The sequence below is a fragment of the Python bivittatus genome, unplaced genomic scaffold (assembly GCF_059951505.1).
Source record: "Python bivittatus isolate LINGU-HERP-01145 unplaced genomic scaffold, Pbiv_v1 ctg000480_np1212, whole genome shotgun sequence".
NCBI classification, from domain to species: domain Eukaryota; kingdom Metazoa; phylum Chordata; class Lepidosauria; order Squamata; family Pythonidae; genus Python; species Python bivittatus.
Genome location: NW_028277075.1, coordinates 74,008,854 through 74,028,892, shown reverse-complemented (window position 1 = coordinate 74,028,892; position 20,039 = coordinate 74,008,854). Strand labels below are relative to the sequence as shown.

The 20,039-nt window shown below is 40.6% G+C and overlaps 1 protein-coding gene across 8 annotated transcripts in view; it reads right to left on the bottom strand.

Moving 5' to 3' along the window:
• The window catches only part of SPTB (spectrin beta, erythrocytic), a 118,132-nt gene that overhangs the window by 58,341 nt on the left and 39,752 nt on the right, over positions 1 to 20,039 (bottom strand). For 7 of the 8 annotated variants that reach the window (XM_088146319.1, XM_088146311.1, XM_088146316.1 and 4 more), the window contains 4 exons: positions 16,130 to 16,327; positions 10,874 to 11,025; positions 9,043 to 9,216; positions 5,796 to 5,887 (listed from right to left, as the gene is read on the bottom strand). In XM_088146319.1, coding sequence (XP_088002445.1) covers positions 5,796 to 5,887; positions 9,043 to 9,216; positions 10,874 to 11,025; positions 16,130 to 16,277 — 566 coding nt within the window. In that variant the 5' untranslated portion in view covers positions 16,278 to 16,327. Of the gene's footprint in view, positions 1 to 5,795; positions 5,888 to 9,042; positions 9,217 to 10,873; positions 11,026 to 16,129; positions 16,328 to 19,656; positions 19,776 to 20,039 lie in introns of all 8 variants that reach the window. The other variant, XM_088146313.1, reaches the window with a different exon arrangement.

The following is a 20,039-nucleotide window of genomic DNA, read 5'->3' as shown; positions in this document are numbered from 1 at the left end:
GCAGTAACAGACTTCATTTATTTGGGCTCCAAGATCACCGCAGACGGAGACTGCAGCCATGAAATTAAAAGACGCTTGCTCCTTGGGAGGAAAGCTATGGCAAGCCTAGATAGCATATTAAAAAGCAGAGACGTCACCTTGCCGACAAAGATCCGCATAGTCAAAGCTATGGTTTTTCCAGTAGTAATGTATGGCTGTGAGAGCTGGACCATAAAAAAGGCCGAGCGCCGAAGAATTGATGCCTTTGAACTGTGGTGCTGGAGAAGACTCTTAAGAGTTCCCTGGACTGCTTGGAGGTCAAACCAGTCAATCTTAAAGGAAATCAACCCTGATTGCTCATTGGAAGGATCGATAATGAAGCTCAAGCTCAGATATTTTGGCCACCTAATGCGAAGAGAGATCTCTTTGGAGAAGACCCTGATGCTGGGAAAGATTGAAGGCAAAAGGAGAAGAGGACGGCAGAGGATGAGATGGTTAGATAGCATCACTGAAGCAATGAGCATGAAACTGAGCAAACTCAGGGAGGCAGTGAAGGACAGGAAGGCCTGGCGCAATATGGTTCATGGGGTCACGAAGAGTCGGACACGACTTAACGACTAAACAACAACAACAACTCTGCATATAGGTTAAATAAGCAGGGTGACAGTATACAGCCTTGTCGTACACCTTTCCCTATTTTGAACCAATCGGTTGTTCCATGACCGGTTCTAACTATTGCTTCTTGGCCCGCATACAGATTTCTCAGGAGACAGGTAAGGTGGTCTGGTATTCCCATCTCTTTAAGAATTTGCCACAGTTTGTTGTGATCCACACAATCAAAGGCTTTTGCATAGTCAATGAAGCAGAAGTCGATATTTTTCTGGAACTCTCGTGCTTTCTCCATGATCCAGCGAATGTTGGCGATTTGATCTCTAGTTCCTCTGCCTCTTCGAAACCCAGCTTGTACATCCGGTAGTTCTCGGTTCATGTATTGCTGAAGCCTAGCTTGTAGGATTTTGAGCATAACCTTGCTAGCATGTGAAATGAGTGCAATTGTGCGATAGTTTGAGCATTCTTTGGCGTTGCCCTTCTTTGGAATTGGAACGTAAACTGACCTTTTCCAATCCCGTGGCCACTGTTGCGTTTTCCAAACTTGCTGGCATATTGAGTGCAGCACTTTAACACCATCATCTTTTAGTATTTTAAATAACTCAGCTGGAATCCTGTCATCTCCACTAGCTTTGTTGTTAGCAATGCTTCCTAAGGCCCACTTGACTTCACTCTCTAGGATGTCTGGCTCAAGGTCAGTGATCACACCAGCGTGGACATCAGGGACATTAAGATCTTTCTTGTATAGTTCTTCTGTGTATTCTTGCCACCTCTTCTTAATCTCTTCTGCTTCTGTTAGGTCCCTGCCTTTTTGTCCTTTATCATGCCCATCTTTGCACTAAACGTTCCTTTCATATCTCCAATTTTCTTGTAGAGATCTCTAGTCTTCCCCATTCTATTGTTTTCCTCAATTTCTTTGCACTGTTCATTTAAGAAGGCCTTCTTATCTCTCCTGGCTATTCTCTGGAAATCTGCATTCAGTTGCTTATATCTTTCCCTTTCACCCTTGCTTTTCGCATTCCTTCTTTCCACAGCTATTTGTAAAGCCTCATCAAACAGCCATTTTGCTTTCTTGCATTTCTTTTTCTTTGGGATGGTTTTAGTTGCTGCCTCCTGTACAATGTTACGGACCTCCGTCCATAGTTCTTCAGGCACTCTGTCTACCAAATCTAATCCTCTAAATCTATTCATCACCTTCACTGTGTACTCACAAGGAATATGATCTAAGTCATACCTGAGTGGTCTAGTGGTTTTCCCTACATTCTTCAATTTAAGCCTACATTTTGCAGTAAGAAGCTCATGATCTGAGCCACAGTCAGCTCCTGGTCTTGTTTTTGCTGTCTGTATAGAGCTTCTCCATCTTTGGCTGCAAAGTATATAATCAATCTGGTTTCGGTATTGACCATCTGGTGATGTCCATGTGTAGAGTCGTCTCTTGTGTTGTTGGAAAAGAGTGTTTGCTATGAGTAGCTTGTTCTCTTGACAGAACTCTATTAGCCTTTGCCCTGCTTCATTTTGTACTCCAAGGCCAAATTTGCCTGTTATTCCGATTACTCCTTGACTTCCTACTTTAGCATTCCAATCCCCTATGATGAAAAGGACATCTTTTTGGTGCCAGTTCTAGAAGGTGTTGTAGGTCTTCATAGAAGTGGTCAACTTCAGCTTCTTCAGCATCAGTGGTTGGGGCATAGACTTGGATGACTGTGATATTGAATGGTTTGCCTTGGATACGCACTGAGATCATTCTGTCGTTTTTGAGGTTGTACCCCATTACTGCCTTTCCCACTCTCTTATTCACTATGAGTGCAACTCCATTTCTTCTAAGGGTTTCTTGCCCACAGTAGTAGATATAATGGTCACCCGAATTAAATTCACCCATTCCCGTCCATTTCAGTTCGCTGATTCCCAAGATGTCGACGTTCAATCTTGTCATCTCATGTTTGACCACATCCAGCTTGCCTTGGTTCATAGATCTTACATTCCAGGTACCTATACAATATTGTTCTTTACAGCATCGGACCTTCTTTTCGCTTCCAGATACATCCACAGCTGAACGTCCTTTCGGCTTTGGCCCAGCCGCTTCACTCTTTCTGGAGCTACTTGGAAATGCCCTCCGCTCTTCCCCAGTAGCATATTGGACACCTTCCGACCTGAGGGGCTCATCTTCCGGCATCATATCTTTTAGCCTTTTAACATTGTCCATGGGGTTTTCTTGGCAAGGATACTGGAGTGGGTTGCCATTTCCTTCTCCAGTGGACCACATTTTGTCAGAACTCTCTGTCATGACCTGTCCGTCTTGGGTGGCCCTGCACGGTATAGCTCATGGCTTCACTGAGTTACGCAAGCCCCTTCGCCACGACAAGGCAGTGATCCATGAAGGGGTGTTAAGGCCTACATTGTGGCAATAAGGGTGGCGAAGCGTCAATACTTCTCCGCCCTTATCGCGTCCGCAGAATGCCGCCCAGGGGCCCTGTTTAGGATCACTAGGTCCCTCCTTGGCAAGGGGGATGTGGGGGTTCATTTGCAGGGCTGTGCGGAGGAATTTTCAGAGCATCTGCAGGACAAAGTTGCTCAGATTCATTCCAAGTTAGACTCTGAGTGTGGGGCAGGGTCTGGGGAGATACCGGGGGACCGTTCTTACCCAGTTATCTGGGAACAGTTTGACCCTGTTGCTCCTGAGGAAGTGGACAGGGTCCTGGGGACTGTGAAGGCCACCACTTCCCATCTTGACCCATGCCCCTCCTGGCTGGTGAAAGCAGCTTGGGAGGTGACATGTGGTTGGATCCAGGTGATGGTTACTACATCCTTGCAGGAGGGAGTGTTTCCGGCCGCCTTTAAGGAGGTGTTGGTGTACCCCCTCCTCAAGAAACCCTCCCTGGATCCTACCATACTGGACAATTTTCATTCAGTCTCCCACCTCCCCTTTTTGGGAAGGTGGTTGAGAAAGTGGTGGCTTCACAGCTCCAAAGGGTTCTGGAGGAAACAGATTATCTGGATCCCTTCCAGTCAGGTTTCAGGCCCGGTTATGGAACGGAAACGGCATTGGTCACACTTATGGATGATCTCTGGCGGGAGCAGGATGGTGGAAGTGCGACCATCCTTGCTCTCCTTGATCTCTCAGCGGCTTTCAATACCATCGACCACGGTATCCTGTTGGGATGACTCAGGGAATTGGGGGTGGGCGGCACAGTATTGTGCTGGTTCACCTCCTTTCTTCAGGGCCGATCCCAATCGGTGCTGATAGGGAGTGAGAGGTCCCATCCTTGGCCCCTCCTTTCTGGGGTGCTGCAGGGTTCGGTTCTCTCCCCGCTCCTTTTCAACATCTACATGAAACTGCTGGGTGAGATCATCCACCACCATGGGATGAGGTATCATCAGTATGCTGATGATACACAATTATACATCTCCATCCCAGGTGAAGTAAGTGATGCCGTGACTGCCCTCTCTCAGTGCCTGGAGGCTGTAAGGGTCTGGATGGGGAACAACAGGCTTCGGCTGAACCCTGATAAGATGGAGTGGCTGTGGGTTAATGGCTCCTCTGTATCTGGGACTTTGTCATCTTTGGTGCTCGATGGGGTGACACTACCCCAGACAGACCCGGTGCGTAATCTGGGGGTCCTCCTTGAAGAGCAGGTGGCAGCTGTGGCAAGGAGGGCCTTTGCACAACTTCGGATTGTGCATCAGTTACGCCCTTTCCTGGATCGGGATGCCCTTCGAATGGTCACTCATGCCCTTGTTATCTCCCAGATAGACTACTGCAATGCGCTCTACATGGGGCTACCCTTGAAGTGTATCCTGAAGCTACAGCTGGTCCAGAATGTGGCCGCGCGGACTATTTTTGGAGCCCCAAGAAGGCCCCATGTAACACCATTGCTTCGTGAGCTGTATTGGGTACCAGTTTGCTTCCGGGTCCAATTCAAGGTGTTGGTTATTACCTTTAAAGCCCTACATGGCATGGGGCCAGGTTACCTAAGGGACCGCCTCTCCCCTATGACTTCAACCCGTCCCACCCAATCACACAGAAAGGGCATGCTTCGGACCCCCTCAGTAAAAGAACTCCGGTTAGCGGGATCCAGAAGGCGGGCCTTCTCTGTGGTAGCCCCCGCTGTTTGGAACATTCTGCCCCCGGAGGTGCGATTGGCCCCCTCACTCCTGGCCTTCTGTAAGGCTTTGAAGACCTGGTTCCGACACTTGGCCTGGGGTGGGGAGGGAATATGTCAAGCAGGGGGATGGCTAGCCCCATAGTGGCCAGCTGTCCGCAGCCTAATTTTCCATCCTGTTGGATTTTCCTTTTTTAGTATTGTTCTTAATTCTGGATGTACTATGTATTTTATATATATTTATAGTTTAAATGTTTTTTGTAAGTCGCCCAGAGCCCCCTATTGTGGAGGAGATGGGTGGGGGAGAAATCCAACAAAATAAATAAATAAATAAACATCAGGTTGGAGAAGGCTAAACACAGAATAATATTTTTTTAAAAAAAGTAAACCCCCTCCTCCCAAATGATGATCAAAAGGATTGCTCTAGCAGTCAAGTCTCATTTTCAGATTTTTAGCTGAATCTGTATGAAGAAGGTCATATTGGAGTTGGATTGTTTTTTAGACTCTCCTGCTGTAATTTTTTAAAACTCTGCTAAGCATTATTTTGAGTTCTACATGTATTATCACATTTCACACAGCACATTCCATCCATGCCACCTGAAACAGGATGTCAGCATGCCCAGTGACTTCTTGATGAATAGGAGAATACATCCTATCTTGATTCTTTGCTCTCCTCCTCTCTACCACTAACACTTCCATCAAGACTGTAATATTGGCAGAGTATTTAAATATTTTCAGCCTATCTCAAACAAAAAGTAAAAAAACAATTTCCTTAAAAACATCACAAATCAAACAAGGCTCCAAAAAGAGACATAAGGAAAACACAGTATTTGGATTCTGTACAGGAAACATTTTAGCACAGCTTTCTGTCCTTGCCCTAAACAGGTCTGTCCTTGTGATTTATTCTGATAGTTAAATGGTTTCATACTATCACTGTATGAACTGTAATGGTTTCACACTATCATTGATATGAACTGAATGGAAACCTGGTTAATTTTCACAGAGTCTGTGTAGATTTGCTTAGTATTTAATATTTGCTTAACTAATACCATAGGTTTCACCAACAAGTCACAATGTGTTTAATGAGATAAAATAGCTATATCATACCCTGCAGTTTTCATTTGACACCAAAGTAACAATGCATCCTTTGCTGAACGGGTTTCCCGGCCTTCTTGAGTCTGAACAATTATATCCTGGATCTAAATTAAAAGAAAAAGATTCCACTTTTCAGGAAAAGATGCTATTTCAGATGCTTACTTTGTGCATAGGTTTATTTGTACAGCTGTAATCTTCACACACATAACCTGATAAAGATCTTACCACAAATGATTTGTAGAAAGTCTGGCTGAAGCAAGGTAAAAATTACTTTTTTAATTTCCCTTCACATTATTACAACATTTCCAAACACCCTGTCCAAATTGCTGAATGTGCACTGTAAAATGATTACGATTGTTCTTCTACTGAACTATTTTGAGATGTAAATAAATAATCTGTTTTGAATAAAATACAAGTCACTTATGGCTGTCATCCTCAACAGTACAATCTGGAAGAAGCCCACTATAATTCGTTGGAACTACTTCAAAGTAAAGTCCTGAATCTTTCAAAGGATTACTGTGATAGACAAAATTAACTATATGATTATCTGTATTATTTATTTATTTCATAAATCCAGTAAGCTATTTTTCAATTAAACTAATAATTTTGCCAACAAAAAATCAGCATCTCCTCCAACCACTGAAAAAGACAAATTGGGTAGAGATTATTTTATAATAACTTCACCACATAAAAATAATTTGCAATGTTGCTCATATATAGAATTATCCCTTTTTTTCTTAATTTTTGTTTCTCTGTTTTACAAAGGATCTCAGTCTTCTAATCAGTGCTAGAAAAAGATCTAAATTATTCCTGGCTTTTACAGTTTCAGTGGGAGAACAGCCATGTTCCTCACCCTTGTAGATTTGGATAAAACCTGAACTCTTTTTGTATATAACAGTCTCTACAACATTTATTCCATGCTGTTTTAAAACTCTTATATACTACAGATTCCTTTTTTTTTTTATTCCGTCCAGTAATTCTGATGAAAACAAGTTTGTTCAGGAATGTGCAATTTTATGTCACTCTTTCTTTTGGAATTTCTCAATAAAGTAAATTCTCATATTAATTTACAACATACAATGAACAAGTGTTACAGAAACATTGCAAAATGCAGTATAAGAAACCCTGAAAGATAACTACATTAAACCCCTAGTGTGCCTACTTAAAAGAACGCAACCATTGACATGATACCAAGAAGAAAGCAAATCAACCCACAATCATTTTACTTTCCCAGTAGTTGAAGTTGCAATCCTGAAGAGTCCAACTAAACTCTGGGATTTTCTTCTGAGCAAACAATCATAAGACTTACAGTATTCTTATTGCAAACTTCCTTTGCTTTTTTATTTGCATCATTAAGAATATGTAAGAAAAAAATTCTTGAGGCACAGATAGTTGTAGTAAAGTTTAATCCACCAATCCTTGCTAATTTAACTCCTCCTCAAGCTAAGGGAAGCGACTGATAGATTCCTCTGGCTTCATTTCCCCTCCCAACAAATGTCACCTGTCAGCAAGAAAAACCACCACTAACTGGTGCTTTGAATGCAGGTTTAGCTGCATGTCAAGTTGTCTGATTTAACAATACAGGTATGGAGGAGCAGTGAGGAGCACTGGAGGCACTCCTCCTGCTTCACCCCATATGATTTGTCAGCCAGGTTAACAGGTGGGGAGGAGGGGCACAGAGTAAAACAGGAAGAGCCTTCAATAACAAACAGCACTGTGTTCAAATAGCGCCAAAAGAGAATGGCACTGCTGGCAGGAAAAGTAGTTACTCTCAGAAGTAGCTTATTCAATAGGCATAATGGTGTAGCAATAGGCAAAACAGCCTCTCTCTTCATAATAACAAAAACAGTAAAGAGTACAGCAAAATCCTTTTTGGTAGGCAGAAACAGCAGAAAACCTGTAATGCATTCGCTGATGCCAGAAATAAGAACTTTTTCCTTATTTCAATTGATCTCCTGTGCAACATAGAACTAACAAGCTCTCAAGAGAGTGCTAGTCCTGTTTTTTAAAAATAAGTTTAGTTCTCTTTTAAAAGACAGCTAAACCTGTGAACACAAGGAGCCCAAGTAAGAGTGACTGAGGAAGTGCTTGGGAAAATGTTGGCCAAGCATTGCTCAGGCAAATGCCCCTGCAGATGCCAAGCATGGCCATCAAGGGCAGCACCCAGCAACCAAAGGGATGGAGGTGTGTTTGCAGCTGCAAGTGGACAACAGGAGTTGGCAGATCCAGCCCATTAGCTGTATCATCAATTACACTGCAAATAAAGTGTCCTAGATCGGCTAAAATTGTACTGGGAGAAGAGTGAAAGCACTACTTTAAAAGTAGCTAAAGACAACTTTAAGGTCCCTCAGCTCTGGGCTGAGGGATGAGAGAAGTCAATGATTTCAAGGAGGTGGATGTCTTCTAAAAACAGTTACTGGGGCATGTTCATATCATGGTTAGGAAGCTGTGAGGATGAACCCTTAAACTGGGTATAACGAACAAAGCTGTTCCAAGAGACCAGATGCTAGCCTCTTGCAGAAAAAGTGCTACCAGATTCCTAATTTATTACCCCCATAGGCTACTCCTCCTATGCTTGTCTGACTTCGAAAGCCATTGTCTTTTCATATCACAATGAGTCAGATTAGTAAAACGGGTTTCTTGTCTTAGAGCAATTTCCACAAACGTCAGAATAGACATGAGTAACTGAATGGTGTCTGTGGCCCAATGGCCACTTTGACAGGAGTTCTTATCAAACAACAATGTGTGTTTACATGTATGTCTGTGTATAGGGTCATACCTGAAAGAATTGCCAGTGAGAGTTGCACCAAAACCTTCTGTAGGATTTGAAAAATCCATAAAGAGGGCTTTTAACAGCAATGGGACTGCCACTTTTACTAGAAATACAGTATTTTATGCATTGAGAGCTTAAAATTCAGGAGTATGCTCTCTGTTTTTCCCTCCCCCCTGCTTACAGCAGATCTTTCCATCCTAGGGTGGCAAGAGCTGCCTACTCCTTTCTCAGGGTTTTGCTGGGGGTGAAGGAGGTTGCCTTCTTCAGTTGCATAAAAAAAAAAAAATCACAGGACTAGTATATATACTTTAATAGACAATGAAGCCCAGCTTCATCAGTCTAACTTAGGTGAGATTGGGAAGAGGAATTAACTCTCGATAGCTGATAAGGAAGTGTGTGGATCTGAAAATTCCATATTGTAGACTTGCCTCTAGTTTCCTACTAATGATTTTTTTTTTTTCCTCTGTGGATTCTGGCAAGACTCACCTGGAAGCGCAGGATAATTGTCCAGATGAGGCCCAGCACCAGACGATGGTTACCATCAACAATGTCATGAGACCCCATGTTTTCCAAATGCACACGCTGCTCCTTGAGGAACTGCAGGGCTTTGTCCACATTCTCCAAACAGTGGATTCGCATGCGACCTTTGGTAGGCTTGGGCTGGGGAGTGAAGTGAAGGAGCTTTGTATTAGTACGCTAAACATATTGACATTTATCTACTCCATTCTCTGAATTGAGGCAACACAAGTTGAATCTGCCCTCTTTTGTTCTAATTCTTGCAATAATAGCAGGACTTCCTCAATTGTATAGAATAGGTTCTTTGCTGGCAAAAGAAAACATAAGCCTTCCAATTCTATATAAATCCAATACCCAGTAGGAGAGCACAGAGCTTTAATCTATACTTTGCAAGATTATCTACTAACCTCCTTGGCTACTAAAGATATCCTGTGACTAGAGGTCCAGATGTAGCTCAGTTTCATGGGACTCTGTTCTCAGAACCAAGATAGAACACACTTTGCTTACATAGTTAGAACAAAATGTGCTATGTGTTAGAAGAAGAGAATAAGGAACAATGCAAATAAAGGCTACTGAAAAACAACTTTCATGAGGCTAAGTTCACACCATATAGCAGACTGAAAGAAACTCTCCTCAGGGTTCTTTGGGGCTAAACATAACCTGCTCAGGTTTACTTACCTAAGTCTATTGGCCAAGGCACAGTACTTGGATGATACATTAAACCCAACCCGCTCAAGACCCCGTTAAGTATACTAGGCACATGGGGCTTAGAATGACTTTACAGATACTGGATATGGCTTCTTATGTCACATGCTATGAAGACGTGCATATTCTCTACATTGAAACAGCAATTTTGTTATCTATAGGCAATCACCCTGCTGCTGAGAAGCTGATATGATATTGTTTTCACATCTGTTGGCCTCAAAACAGCTTAAAGCACTGAGAACAAACACTCCTTGAGCTAACCAGTAAGAGAGTGCAAAAATGGATAGGTACTCTGCCCTAAACTACTACCATCCTGGAGCCACAAAACTCCCCTGGCCCCAACCCATATAAAAGAAAAAAAATATATTTTGTTTTTCCCTCTCCTATCCATAGATTTTTGTTTGTGAAATGAGGTGGTTGCTGAGGGGGAGCTACAAACTATCAGGATTTTGCATTTTAAAGATAATATTGTGTCTTGTGTCATGACACCACAGTACCTGAAGGTTTACAAAAGGGTACTGGCTGATTGAGCTCAGGAGCCATAAGGCAGTGAGTGTCAGTATTTCTTATCAATGGGAAAATCTCAAATCTAAAGAGCTGCAGCACCAGAAAGAAACACACCAGCATTACTCTGATTGCAGTGGAGCCAGAAAACATCAACTTGAATTTGAAACCCATAGATCGATCTGGAGTTGGTCTGAAAAAAAGCCTTCTGTGGAAGTGCCTTATGACATACACTGAGGAAAACCATGGAGATGAGCAGCTATACAAATGTGATAGATAGACAAACAGACAGACAGACAAGGATTCCTAGATATTTGACAGTGATAATGTTTCAAATATTTCCTTTCAGTATAATAACTTTGTTACAGTCAATTAGACCAGTACAATATTAAAAAGAAGGGAAAGACATAAAATATGTCCAATCCAGATAAGGGATTATACATCCGAAAGTATGCTAGTCAAGGTACTTGTGGATTATAATTAAAAAGTCATTTACGATAATTTATGCACCATGGCTTTCCTTTCAGTATTAGGATGATAGTTGACTTGCCTTACACGCTCTAAAGATGTGGGGAAATAAGAAAAACATTACCAGTAACTCTCCAGAAAGCACCTCCAGCAATTTGATTAGCATCCGTCCATCTCGGAGGTCCATATAAAGATCAGAAATGCGACAGGTTACACGTGCCAGGTGAGAGTTCACCCATTTTGTAAAAGTTTTCTTTTGCACAGCTTCCCGCTCATCTGAAATTAGAAAAAAAAGAATATCTTAATCACTATATTCATTCATATGAAGATTAAAGAATTGTGTGAATTCTGTAAAATTTCTGTTTCAGTACACTACCTGGTGGAAAAACTGGCATTTTAAAAATATTAACACTTTTTAAAAAATGCTAATCAGTTTTGGTCTTCAGAGAAAGATTAACTGAACTACCAGAAAAAACAAAAACAAAAAAACCCACCAACACAGGCAGGGCAAACCACTGGATATAAACAGAGAGCAAAGTCCATTCCGTTCTACCACCGAAGATGTTACCTAGCTGAGTAATGAAATGTTTGCAAGAAAATAGCCAAGCTCAGAGAACCTCAAGGACTCCACTGTTTGGGCTGTATCAGAAAAGATATCAAAAAGGCATAAAAGAATTTTGTTAAAGTCTGTACTTAATACTCCCACACAACTCCTTCTTCTTAGCTTCTGGTGCTACAGACACAGAGAGAGCTTATGGGGCTTGGACAGATGTGATATTGACTGCCCTGCTACTGACCCCTACATGTACCTGTGGGTGTCTAATGAGCAATGAGATGTAGCCAGAACAGGTGCTAATATTCCTCATGTGTGCAGAGGTTGGGATGCAAAAGAACTGAATTCTGAGCAATGGTTTCTTGCCTTTTTTTTCCACATTCAACACCAACTGTCTCCAGAAAAAAATCTAGTGCATCAATTTTGTGCGGGCTTTTATGCTCACAGATATCATTGAACAGTCTCTGGCAAGTTACTTTTATTTAGACTAAACAGCTTGCAGATTGAAGGCATTTTCACATGTGGACACTGAACCAGTTTAATCCAAATCATAGATCCCTGCACCCTCTGCAAAAGAATAATCTTCATTTTACAACATGAAATTCTATAACATTTATGGTGATCTATTTCTCCATTGGAAAGACCTCTTTCCTCCCCATTCTTTCCAGCTCCTGAATTTCATACAGTCTAGTAGATCCTTTAAGGAGAATGCTGACTTGATCTAATTAGGGTGGTGTCTGCTTTCCCCTTCTCTTCAGTAGGGGATGAGTAGTATGCAAAGCTGCTTGGGATTTTTAAGTTTTCCCTTTTTTGTATGGAGAGAAGAGTCAGATAAGAGAATTTTATTTACTCTAGTGTAGTGGAAATAGTGATGGTGTGAAGCCTCACATGTGAGTTCTTTCCAGTGCTTGGTCATATTTATTTCTGCTTTATTGTACCATCACTTTAGGTGTCTTTTTAGTCTAATTTCCCCCCTGTGGAGCTGCTCAGGATCAGTAACTGGGAAGAGACCTTACTGGAACAATCTCATCCAGCATTCTTGCTATTTCTTGGTTCCATAGGAATGAAATAAAACTGCCTGCCAAAATGTCAGGGAAATCCCTAAGTGTCCTCTGGAAATTCTCTAGATCCATTAGGTGTGTGAGATAGCCCACTCTAATAGTTCCACCATCCTTGCAAAGATCCAGGGCATCCTTTGCAGTTTGATGAGGAAGTAATCCGAATACAGCAAAGGACAAATATTAGCGTCCTCCATATTCAGATCATATCCCATGTAAGGAATGGAAGAAGGAAACACACATAAAGAAGAGAGAAACTAAGGCAATCCTGTTAGCTCTCCCGTCTGAAGAGAAAGCAGCTGTCAAAATAAAGTCAGCTTCTGAGAACCATCTTGCAATGTGCCAGTCTGAGTATCAACCCTTCATAAAATGCTCATGTCATGTTCCAAAGTAACCAAAATAGCAACAATAGTTACAAAGATGAATTAACAGTAGTAGAGCACTGTTTGAATCTGAAATGTGATAGGTCTGTGGCATAAGAAAACCCTGGTATCCTCTTGGCTGTGAACTAGATAAAGGAAATAAAGGAGATAAAGGAAATTCCAGTCTCTTACTCAATAAACTATCCATGAGGTTTGTCCTCATGGTCACAGAAGATCATACAGGCTCTGGAACAGGCAATCTGAGCCAAATGTTTTGGATACAGCCATAACAAACAATATTTAAGAATCCAGGTTTTGTTAGGGTCATTTTATACAGTATGTCATAGCAAATAGGTTCATTACATTGTGTCCTCTTAACAAGACAGCTGCAACCAATTTCACCTCCCTGATAAATATACCTATAAATATGATGCATGTTTACAGTTAACTATAGTTTTGGTTTTTCTCCAGAATGTTCTAACCTTCTCAGAACCCTTTTCCTTTGTCCTAAGGTGTCTCCCAAGTCATTCTAGGAAAAGACTGCTGCTAGTAAATTTCTTCTTTATTTTGATAAGCTCTAGGCTCCACAAAGCTTAAAGAGCTATTTAGTCAAACTGCTGAGCTGTAATACAAAGGGGAACTGAGGAATGAGCAATATTTTCAAAGCATAGCCTCAGCATTTTTCAGTTACTATTTCAGATTTTGTAGTCCTGACTTGAATTACATGGCAGAATCAAGCCTTCAGTAGAGTGAAAGAAGCTTATTGTAGAATTTTCTTTATTACTAAAGTTAGAGCAGACCTCTCAGTAATTAGCTAAAGATACAGTGGGTTATCCTTTCATTGGGCATTTCCTACATTACAAATTTATGATTTTATGATGATCACTGCTTCCCCAAAACACAATCACCCTTTTTAGCTCATTATTTCTGACAAGAAAAGGGTGTCCAATTGGGTTAAGAGAAAGTAAAAGTCTAATTAAGCTCATTTGCTTACTCATGATGAAACTTGTACCTAGAAAAACACATAAGGATCTAACATCTCTTCTTAAAGAAAGTACTCAAGTGATACATTTGATAAAAGTGATGTTCAAAATCAATTTTCGAAGTCATCAAATATTGTACCTCTCTGAAGAGGCTGGATTAGATGGAGATTGTTAGAAACACTATTTTTCAATGTTTCTGCACCAAATGTGGTACTGGCTCATCCTCCTGACATTTATGTTTTGGAGATCCACAGGATCTTACTTTATTCATTCGCCTACATGCTATTTGACATTTGCATAATGTTTATGTAAATAAAGCTACTGGATTGAGATGTCACTAATATGCCATCCAATTCTATTTCCTTTTTTAATCTAATTCAGGGTTACATTCAGTTTGGGGATAAGCACTCATCTATCTTGTTTTTAAAAACTCAAAAAGCTTCTGCAGTTTGGAGGATCTTTTATCAGATTAGGGTTACTGCTATGTTGCTGTATGTCAGGCTTCCTTTAAAACCAATCCAGAAGGTTAATTTAGGCTGTGTTTGAATCAAACCAAGTTACTGCATTAACCAATTTCTATGTTCATTCAATGCACTAAATAATAAACTAATTGTGTTATATTTCCACAACAAACTAAAAAAAACACAAACTAGTGTAGATTAACATTATCAATCTTAAAATGTCATGAATGTATCTGCTAGATATTTATTTGACCACCTTAAGCATGTTGTATAAATAGAACTTTAATCTAGAGTACGGCTGCTAGATTTTAAACTGGAACTGGGCAATTTAAATCTACACGCAAGTGTTTCATTACCTGCATTGGCTTTCAGTTTAAATCCATTTTAAATCCTGTTTTTGACCTTTAACAGGCTGAGACCAGGTTATAGCACGAAGGATCACTTCCTTCCATATGTATCTAATTAGGAATTTAGATCATCCTCAATAACCCTTCTCCATCTGTCTCCACTAAATAAGATATGGCTGAGCAGATTTTAAAGTTTTAAATTCTAATTAAGTTGCTGTTCCATTGCTTTATGATTAGTTACACTATTTTAATTATATTGCTTGTCACCAAACCAAGACAGAGGGTAAAGCTGCTGAGAATAATTGATTAAAGCTTCTCAGCCACTTCGTAGGGCTAGAGTACTCAAGAATCCTAAATTTGAAATCAGTACATCACATTTCCCCCTAAAAGAGACTTGAAGATGCCTTGCTAGTTGTTCTTTAAGGTCAATTCCTCCTGATACTGTCTTTGTCTCATCCCTTGCCATTCACTGAATTTGCCTAACTTTGCATTTAGCTGATCTGATATTAAAGTGGAGACTTCTATCTTCTCTTGATACAAGCCTTACCATACGCATGATTTCTGGCACTTCAGTGGTGACAAAGGTGATGACACCATCAGGGGCTGCGATATGTCCAGCTCCCATGGCCATATTTGGTTGTGACATATACCCACTCTCTTGTCTAGTCACTGACTGCTGTCTTCGTTTGCCATCTTGATTTGCACTGATTGACTGACATGGTATCTGACTTCCACCAGCATTGCCCCAATAATGTCTGGCTGGCACTTTATGTATCTACATGCAAAGTCTCTCTTTCAAGCTCTCTCTGAAGAAAAAAATGTAATTGCAGCAACAAGCAGGGATGATAGGGAGACTGACAAATGTCTAGAACGGAGGGCATGTAGCCTTAGAGTACTAAACTGTAAATACTGTGATGTTATACCACTGTCCTGTGATTTTCAATAATTAAAGATCCAGTGACCTCCCCCCCACAAAATAAGACAGTGAGGCCTCAAGATAGATCCATCCAATATTACTCAGTAAGCCAAATGCTGATTATCAGGCATATAGAGTAGACATCAAGGTTTTGAAAAACCTCTAATTTTTTTCTGGCTATCTGCAAGTATAAAAACAGGGGAAGGGTATTTCAGTAGCTAGTAGGCTGCAACAGAAGGCAGTTGGATTTTGTTAGGCTTAGAAGCCACACATTGTATGACCTTATTCTATGACAATGGAGCTCTCAGACTGCTTTTAGAGAAACAAAGGAAAAGCAGGGAAGGTGTGATGGAGGACTTGGATGAGAAGGTTCAAGGACAGAAGCATTTCCTCAGCCCACAGCGTGAGTCTGGGAAAGTGAAAAGGATGAGACTGGCACCACCCTAAGGAATTCGTAGTGTTTAGTTGCAGGCTTTGGGAGTTAGAGTTAGTCTAGCGAGATTCTGTCTAGCAGGTGCAAGCTAATAAAGTAACCGAGCTGTTCCAGTACTGTCTCATGGAGTTTCTTGGGCTGAACCTGACAGAAGGGAAGGGAAAAAGGAAGGTTCACAGTTGCATGTATTCTTGCCTCAAAAAGAGAGAAAGTTTGGGATCAAACTTTTAATAAATCTCTCTGTTTTCAAATGCAAGACATTTTTACCTGCTAGAGCTTTGATCCGGGATCTCTCAAAAAGCCTGGCAGAACTGTTGTCATTGTCCAACTCATCATCAGAGGCTTCCCATCGAGCATTGATTCGACTGTACTGCGGCTGAATCTCCAAGTGATCAAAATCAGTGGCTGATGTCATGTTCTGGGAGTTCTGCTGCTTCTCTAATTTCGGCTATCATCAAAAGCCTCCTGAAGGGATGTAAACCAATGTTACTGGTCCAATAAAAAGTGCCCTATGTCTTTCACAGTCACTCCATGACACAAACCACCCACATATTTTAAATTAGTTGTAAGGTATGATTGTCTCTCTCACACACACATATGCTAACTCTTGCCTGAAGAATTGTAGCAGCCTCCATTAGGATATTTGAATGCATCAGAGTTAACTGTGACCAGCACGTGTGGTTACAGGAAGATTATGCTTATTATAGCATCACTAATTAAACTATTATATGAAGCTTTTACAAAGCTAAAAAATATAAATTGTAAATATTCAGAAATGAAATAAACCACAATGGTAAAATAGGTCAACCCCCCCCCCCAAATATTTTCCAATATGCTACTAAAGTGACTGCAGATGTAAAGAAATCAAGATGCAAACAATCTAACTATACTGACAAAAAAGTTACACTTTTTAAAAGGTTCAAGGTCCAGATAATTTCATTTTAGTGTAAAATATACTTCTCAGTAAAAACCTTGAGGTTATAATAAAGGAGCAGCAACAAAAAGCTCCTTAGTAAACTAATTGCTGATTTATCTCTACTACAGGGAGGATCGCACTTAGGAACAATAATGTCAATTGTCTGGTTCATTTTGGTGTTCCAAAGATGGCCAGGACTTCAAGAGTATTAATAGCAGAAATCCCTCAAATACATTCAAGAAATCATCATGGTTGATCAGGTGTCTGGGTCAAATCTTTTACCCCCCTCTACCCCTGCAGAAGTTTGTAGCACACACACACACCCATCTAAAACTGACCAAATAGGGATCTGTTTAACACAACAGAGTTAGAGAGGGATCCTGCATCCTGCAAACACCAGCTCTAGCTATACAGAATACCAAAACCAGCATCTGCTCTGCTACATACACAGGACCAGATGCAAACTGGGGCAGATTCATGAGTATTGTGCCATACACGGAAGTCCTGAGCCACACCTATCTGAGCAACCTCTACATGGGTACTGAAATCTCCCAGAATAAGAAGTCTTAACGAATTGCACTGCTATACTAAAAATCACCCTATATAATTCCACAAGGGAGATAGTTGTGCAGCAGAAGGGATTGTACACTAACACTATCCCTACACTGCCCCAGCAATCTAAACTAAGCAACAAACACTTAAAATGGACACATTTTCAGATGGACCTTCTGGTCACTAAGATGAAATTCCTATAGATGATGGCTATGCCACCTCCCCAGCTTCCAAGCCTAGCCTGTTAGATTACAAAGTAGCCTAGCAGTCAGTGCCTGAAGATACAAACTCCCCATGTTTTCTCAACCAAGTTTTCATGATACATACCAGGTCAGCACTTTCATCCAAGATTAAATCCTGAATAATGGTCTTACTAGCAACTGATAGCAATAAAAAGAACTTTCAGGTTGGAGCACTCATCTTCTTTGTCACTTTGACTTATCTGGTTGAAGGAAGGGAGGGAGCAAGGAAAACTAACCAGATACCTGCTCTTCTTTTCCTGCAGGGCCCAGGAATGTGGGAAAATGGTTGCAGCTTCTCACTATGTGTCAGTTGGTATCTTAATATTTACTCCCTCCATTCCCACCTCCCTGGCACATCTAATAAGAACATGCAGCAATAAAAGCAGCAGATTAAAGCCCAGGTTTTTCTCCCTTATAGAATAACAGCATGGCTCTATAAGGGCCACTTTAAAACTTTCCAAAGGGGCATTTCTCCCCCTTGAAGTTGTCTCTATAGCAATGACTCTGACATCTCAGGGCAGCATTTCTCCAGGAGCTGATGAAGCCTCTTGCAGAGTGGCTTCAGCTGGAGCAGATATTCAGGCAGTCCTAGTCTTCCAAAGAGAATTGTATCCCCAAAACAGCAGGTGGGTGAAGAGATAGGCAAATAGCTAGATGGTAAAGTATCTCCTTTTCCTCATACTATATACCTGACAGGGCATTTGTTGCCTCTCTCACAGTGGATACTGTTATTAAGCAGGACACATACAGGGCTTCAACCATCTCCACAGCCTACAAAGTTGCATGTGAACTGGTTTTGCCCTACCATAATCTACACAATACTTTTAGTAAGATAATGTCTAATATTCACACCCAAAATGTACCTAGTTTCCTCTTCCCAATACTTTCATAAATTCTGTAATGAATTCTTATGCCAAGCTTTCTCTACAACAAAGGTTTTAAAAATAACAGTGTAAAGCAACGCAGCTATTTGATAATGGTTTGTTTCTTTTCCTTTCAGTACTACCATTTCTTTTGGGTTAATTACAAACGCATTACAGGTAGTCCTCAGTTAACGACAGTAATTAGGACCAGAATTTCCATTGCCAAGCAATGCAGCTGTAAAGTGTAATATCACATGACCCCATCGCTTAGTGACAGCAATCCTGGCACTCCCTGTTGCCATCATTAAGTGAGGATCATGGGTCATTAAGCAAGTCCCAGGCAGCTTGCAAGCAGGCCAACAGGCTGTTGCTGGGCGGGGGAGGGTGCAAGTGACTTACCAGAGCAACTTGCAACCTTCCCTGCTAGCTTCCCCATTGATGTTGCTTGTGGTCAAGCTGGGACGGTTGCAAATGGCAATCATGTGACCACGGGACACTGCGACCATTGTAAGGGTGAATTGGTTGCCAAGCATCCAGATCGCCATCACGTGACCGTGGGGGTGCTGGGACACCAGAACTTCAAGGCCTGGTTGTAAATACCACTTATTCAGCGCTGTCATAACTTCAAATGGTCACTGAACAAGTGGCCATTAAACAAGGACTACCTATATACTAAATATACAGTATACTTAATATACTATATACTAAGAAAAGCAGATCACAGAAATTATGTCATTTTCATCATTTCCATCAAGATCAGATGACCCAATTCAGTTTATCTAATTTATACAGAAAACAATATGCTCTAAGCATAAAGTAAAAATGATTTTTTTACCTCAGTGAGATTTGTCTGCTTCATGTTCTTTTTTTTCTAAGATCCTTCCAGCAGATGCCTTTATAGTAACACACATTTAATTGATTTGATCTTATAATGGGTGTTCACAAGGGACAAATGTCATGTGTGTGATGATCACACAATTACCATGACTCACAAGTTGTGATGCCAATACATAATTAGCATGTTTACATATTTTTTTAAAAATAATTTTATTAAAAGTTTTAATTACAATAGTAAAAGATAATACAAACTAAAAAAGAAAAGAAAGAGAGAATAAAAGATGCAAGAAAACAAAGAAGAAAAATAGAAAAAGGAAAAAAAAAACCTAAAAAAGCAACTTCCCACTCTTATCACAAATATAAATAATTTCACTATCTCTTCACCTCTTCTTAATTAGCAGATATAAAACTCTTCATCCCATAACTCAACTCTTAACTATAGGTAAATCCAATAAGTAACGTCTGCTCCAATCCAGGTGTCAGCAAAAAGTCCAAACAGAGCCCTAAAATAATGACATTAATTAACAAATGTAAAACTCATCATTCCAATATCTCAACTTTTAACTGTAATCAAATCCACATTTAAAAGGAATAAAGTGGTACCACTATCCTAGTATGAACAAAAGACTAAAATTTAACATGACAAAGAGGGACAATTTCTACTTTAAAGAGAACAAGCTTACAAAGACCCCTTACTTTAAGTTAATGGACAATTAGATACAAGCCAATTTAGATGCTGTCACATTACATAAAGTGTCTGTAGGGAA